The sequence below is a fragment of the Episyrphus balteatus genome, chromosome 3 (genome assembly GCF_945859705.1).
Source record: "Episyrphus balteatus chromosome 3, idEpiBalt1.1, whole genome shotgun sequence".
NCBI classification, from domain to species: Eukaryota; Metazoa; Arthropoda; class Insecta; order Diptera; family Syrphidae; genus Episyrphus; species Episyrphus balteatus.
Window position 1 is genome coordinate 68,166,772 of NC_079136.1, and position 6,178 is coordinate 68,172,949.

A 6,178-nucleotide genomic window follows, 5' to 3' on the forward strand; every position below is an offset into this window, starting at 1 on the left:
GCTGAAAAGTAAAAAAAAAAAAAAAACTATGTAACCTAACCTGGAGCCAGCCAACGGCCAACCTTATCGGTCCTGTTGGCAATAAATTGCCATGCCATCCGTCTAGCAGTATTTACCTCATCATTTCAATTCATTTAATTAAAAAATGTTTACTTTGGTTGTGTACGTGAAAGGAAAAACTCGCTGTGTGTTTGTTATATTCGCTGCAAAACGACCGACAGGACTTTGGATCTCCTCTCTGAATTGGCTGAATGGTTCATTAGCTTTCCGCCCTTTCACTTTCAAAGCTTGCCAACCATCACGTACGTTAAAAGGGCCATGAGTTCCAAGCCCGACAGAAGGGAGCCAAATCGAATGGGTGTAGACTGTAGATGTATTTGAACACAGACCATGTAATTTAACCGACAAAAGCACAATACCATCAAGTCTTCTCCGCTTTGATAAGGATTTATAGCTCATTTTATCTAATTAAACTTTGGTCCTTTTTTTTTTTTCTTTTCTGCACTGATAAAAGTTTCCGTCGAGGTTTTTTGTATCATTCACATCACACCCAAGACAACTGCCCGAAGCACACCCAAATACAAAATGCGACTGTACGACGAACTTCGTTCGACGACGACGAAGACTTTACAAATGATAATTCCCAAGTTAGACAGAGAGTTCTATACTTTATTACATCCGGTTTTGATAGAGTCCCCCAGAGTGTGTCAGAAAGGACTTAAAAACCCAATGAATGGGAATTTAATTGCCCCTCATATGATTACATTTTGAACCGCAATTGGTAGAGATATTAAATTAAACAAAAAAAAAAGATTGTCGGGGGAATCACACACTCGGGTTTTATCTTTGTGCGATGTCCTTGGAGAGAGAGGACGAACTTTTCCGACAATTTTCTTTAGCCCAAAGCTATTTAGGGGGGGACCGAGCGAGCAATTTCCTTCAATTGCACGCAAAGTGTTGTATTTGACAGCAAATAATGAGGACACAGTTTGGTCGGGCTAAGCGATACCAAAGAACCCGAACCTTTTTCTACCGAACTTTTTTCCAACGTTAGGTTCTCCAGAGTTTCATGACCGTGCTTAGTCGCGACCAACGACGATATTATACATATCGATGAAAGATTCAAATCTTTTAATAAGTTTAGCTTCTATATAAGCCCGTTGGCATTTTCTAGATTTTCTCTCTCTCTGTAGGGTTTCCTTTTTTGTGTATGTTATCCTTATTCAAGCTACACATTTCGATTTCGGATGGATTTTCTCCATAATCCTCGACATTTGATAAAGTTGTCCTCTCCTTTGTATAGTACAAAAAAGAAGAGAAATGATATCCTTGCACATTGGCTTCCAATTATATTTTGGGGGCTATAGACCCTACATAGAAGTGAAATGAATATACTAACAGTATGGGATGAAAAATTTGTAAAATGGAAATGGAAATTAAAATAGGAAAATTAGTCGGAAAAGGAAATAATTCATATCTACATATGCCCCTACAACGATGAATGATTGATGAGAAATTTGCATGAGAACAAATAAATTGAGGTTTTCGTTGAGTTCGTTCGTTTCACATGGTTTTGTCTGGAAGGGGGAATTTTTGGGATATGATTGAGTATAATATCATAAGGATATGATATAAAAGGGACTCTTTAACTCAAATAGGACTTAAAGATTTAAAGGACTCTTTTAGTGACTTTTTAAAGAGAATTAGGTACTTAAAATTTTGGAAAATGTGATAGTAACGAAATCTTGTACAGGAGTCAAATGCAATCATTTTTATTTGGGAGGGTGTCAGTTTAAAGAAAAATGACTAAAAATGATAAAAAAAATTTCAAAACAATGTCAACACTAACAACTCCTTACAGTTAATTTAAATTTTTAATGGCCAATTTTTCAATAGTCAGTTAAACAGTCAGTTAGTACTTATTCCCCTGGTAGAGAAAAAATCATTTTTTTAACAGGCAGATAAAGCTTATTCCTATGAATAAAACTATCTGCTTCTTTCAGAGACGAATAAAATTATTCTAAGGAATAATTTCAACAAAAATATTGTGTCACTTGTCAAAGCTACTTTGAAAGAATTTTGACAAAAAATACAGAGGAACACAAGAAAAGAAAAACAATAATGAATAAAAATAACGTTTAATTTTGAATATTTTCGAATTTGACAATTTTTTTTTGTTATTCTGTAGAATAAATTATTCTTGATTGAAAAATTCAATGTTGTTATCTGATTGTTTATGAGCCTAATAACTTTATTCGTCGAACAGTTAACTGACTGTTTATTAGAAGATTGAAAAATCGGCTCTAAATCAAGTTATTTCAATGGGCAGGTTCAGAAACGTTAAGGACTAAATATTAAGGTTGTTTCTCGGTCTCTGGTTGGTCAACTGCCAATAAAAAACCTTCCAATTAAGGTAATTTTACCGGAAAGCTGACTGGAAAGTTAGGCAAGAAATTTTTCCCTAAAAATTTGGGAAATTTTTTTTTAATCAACATGACAGCTGATTGTTTTTAATTACAGAATAACGTTAACAGAATTGAATGTATTTGTGTGAAAAACGAGTAAAAATTTATTAAAGTAAAGTGAAATTTGGTGCCTGCCCCACTCGATCTGTAAAATTCTCAAGTAAATTTCGAAATTTGACAATATAAAATCCAAAACTATTTTAGACAATTTACTCAAATTGCCGTTCATGAAATGACCTTGCCTAAATATCTAGTCCCTAATATTTCCTGAACGTGCCCAATCCAGTGTTGCCAGATTGAGAGATTTTCCCGTTTTTCGGGATTTTTTCACCCTAAAGGGAAAACCAACCTAAAACTAGGGAAAAGCACTCAGCTTAAAACATTCAAGTTTCAATACCAAAACTTCTTTTTACAACATTTAAAATCCAAATTTATCATTACAAAGTATTCAATAAAAAAGCACTTTTTAAACAAAACCCTTCAAATTAATTTCGAATAGAGCTCCAATGAGATACTTTCGCAAAATTTCGAATGCCAAAAGTAGTGATTTCCTATACGATTTGGCATTCTAAATGAGATAATTTGCGAAGTTACTTCCTACTGTATTGTTGTTAAAAGTTTCAATTATTTGAAGCAATTTACGTACAAAAGAACATGTGTTTTAAAAGGAAAAAAAAGAGGGAAAAACTAAAATCAAAAAAGGGAACAAAATTTTTTTTGCATGGAAAAGAAGGGAATCGACTTGGCAAAAATCTGGCAACGCCGCCGCTGGCTCAATCAATAGTTTTTGAAATAATCTATTTCAAAGTCAACATTTTGGGCAAAAAGTTTCAAAAACACATTGAATACCTACTACTTTTGTCAAGACTGTGCATCTCAATACCAAATTGATTGATAAAACAAACTGCCTCAATTCTTGATGAAATATTTAAAATTATATGCTCCTATGCCTTCTAGTTATTGAGAAAATTGAAAAATACGAAAACTACTTTTTTTATAAATTTTTATTTTCTTAACTGTTTTCGATAGATTTCTCAATTTTTTCTTTTGCTATGGAACCTTGAATAACCTTGCTAACAATTGCAATCAAAAATTAAAACTAAGCTCCATCAGTTTTAAGGACAATATCACTTTTTTACAAAACTAAGTAGGTAGGTACTCAAAAATTTTACATGACCCTAATTAAATAAATGCTCTACGAAATTTTGGTAAGTTACACTTAAAGTTGGCGTGTTCAATTCTCATTCCAAAATGTTTAAACATTGCTTAGAGTATTCCATAAATAACGGAAAGAAAAATGGTTTTCTTGAGAAATCCGACCTCTTTTAATTTTTCAGTCACTTTGTATTTTTCGCAGTAGTAAAGTGCTGATTTTTTAAAAGATAAAAAAAGCTTAATGAAAAGTAATTGTTGGTAGGCTACCTTTACCATAGGTTTATGAATGAAAATAGTGGAAAACCCTATCCTTTAAACCGGGAATGGCGTCAGTAAAACACCTAAAACATGTTCGTTATAAACCTTTTTTAAAAGGGTTAACATTTTTTTATACAAAAATAATGATATATTGTTGTTGTATTTAAGGGTTGTAGGAATTTCTAATTTCTAGTTAAAAGTGCTAGACCGATCAGTACTTTATTGGTTACTTTGTCTTCCTTTCCAGCTTGTATGGTGTTTAGTCAATATTTTGCGTCATTTTCAAATTTTGTTGAAGACTATAAAAGAAATTTTTACACTCCTTAAATACAACATATTCTTGATTTTTTTCTCGAATGCCTATAACCCATACAAAAAAATGGTTACGATTTTTAAAAATTAATTTTCTAATAACTGTCACCACATACCTATCTACCGTTTTCGTTTAGAAGTTGACTTTTGGGACACCCTATATATTTTTTATCATACGTACATACATATAAAGCAGTTAACGAGGTAATGTATATTAAGCATCGACATTTGATACCAAAAGAAAATGTCACCGAGGACGCATAACCGACCAAATGACAATTGTGGTTCTGGGCCTATATTGTAAAACAGCCCGAATTTGTGTTTTAAGGTCAACTATAAATGTAAGGCAGATTTGTGACCTTACTGGTATATTTTATTAAGGAATACTAAAACTAAATAACAAAACAAGTGATATGACATTTTTCAAATGACAGCTGGAGGCAGATATGAAGCCGATCCAGAAGCTGGTGAGCCTGTTATACTCGCTGAAAGTTGAGAAGCCGAAGCTTCATTAGTTGAAGCTGGAGCACTAGAGGCATAATCAAGTACTTCAGCAACACCTACGTTAGAGCTTTTTGAAACTCCACCAAGTGCGTCATATTGTGCTTGAATGGTTTGCTGAGCATTTAAGGCATCTTGAGCGGTTCTATACTTGACAAAGTGAACTTCTGGTTTTTGTGAATGAATTTCTGAAATTTGTTGCAATTGCTGAGAAATATCAGTAGTATCCGGCTGTCGATTGAGGATAAAGATGGCAGTTTGGTGTTCAGTAATTTGTTTTGCAACTTGTGGGAGGACGTTGTTTTCTGGTGCCTTGACAAAGATAATTTGAACTTTCTTTTTCACAATTGTATCTTGGCTATTGGCACTACTATGAAGTGGTTCTTCAGGAGCAGAGTACAAGTAGATTTCCTTATTGAGTTCGGTAATGGTTTGAGAGGGAGTGGGAGCACTTTGTACAGCAACATTATTTTCGTTAGAACTTGATCCAATAACTTCTGGACTATCAACAGTATTCACATCGTAGTTGTACCCTTGGCCTGATGCAACAGCAATAAAACAAAGTGCCTAAAATCAATTGAAAAGATGTAGTTAATGAAAAAGCTTTAAAGCTTAACTTTCTTACCAAAAATGCACGCATTTTGAACTCGATACAGAGAAGAATGACTATTATTGACTAAATATGCCTACCGTTTTATAGTAACTGTTCCACAAAATCATTCCTAATTTGAATGTTTAATGAGCAAGTGCGAAGATTGACCCGAAAAATACAAGTTTTCTTTGACAAGCAAGAATATGCCTTTGTTTTGGAGCTTTGGAGCATTAAATTATTCATTTACAAAGTAGTTTTGTGTAGGATTTTATAACTTTTTACTGAAAGATTGCGATATTTATTTACATTAAAGCCTACAAGAGTTTTATTGTAAAAAAGGTCATGATTATTGTGAAACAAATCGGCTGATAAAAAATCAAGGTTAAGGTGCATAATATTAACCTAAAGAATATCGTTTGGCGAACCAGAAGATGAAAAATGGAAGGCCTAAAGCAGCTCACACATCGGAAATCGATACAGATACAACGGGACGTGGGCCTGAAACGGTAAATATGAGTGTACACATTGAGGCCCTATAGCCCATGATTAAAATGAATGAAACTATACCTGGATTGCTAGTACGGAAAAGTAAGATTTTAATATATGGATTCTTTAACAAATAAGTTGACTTTTTTTTAATATTTTAAATAAATTTTTTTATTGTAGGCTTAAAGTCAATTTTATTTTTTGGCGCAACGTTTCAGGGATGGTTATCCCCTTCATTTTGAGTTTGTTTTCATTTTAAATATTTTGATTATTTTGTTAAAATTATAAATTATTTTGTTTTCTCATCAAATATTGTTTATATTTTGTAAGTTTTCCAAATTTGTTATTTATAAATTTTATTAAAAAAATTTTAATATATGGGGTAGGGTGGTCCAAAAAATATTTTTTT

At 32.8% G+C, this 6,178-nt stretch overlaps 1 protein-coding gene across 1 annotated transcript; it reads right to left on the reverse strand.

Annotated features, from left to right (window-relative positions):
- Positions 1-4,613: 4,613 nt before the first annotated feature.
- On the reverse strand, positions 4,614-5,811 carry LOC129915057 (uncharacterized). The gene is made up of 2 exons (XM_055994515.1): positions 5,317-5,811; positions 4,614-5,258 (listed from the first exon to the last, which is right to left on the reverse strand). The coding sequence occupies exons 1-2, from the start codon at positions 5,329-5,331 to the stop codon at positions 4,614-4,616; spliced, it is 660 nt and encodes a 219-aa protein (XP_055850490.1). The 5' UTR covers positions 5,332-5,811.
- Positions 5,812-6,178: the final 367 nt, after the last annotated feature.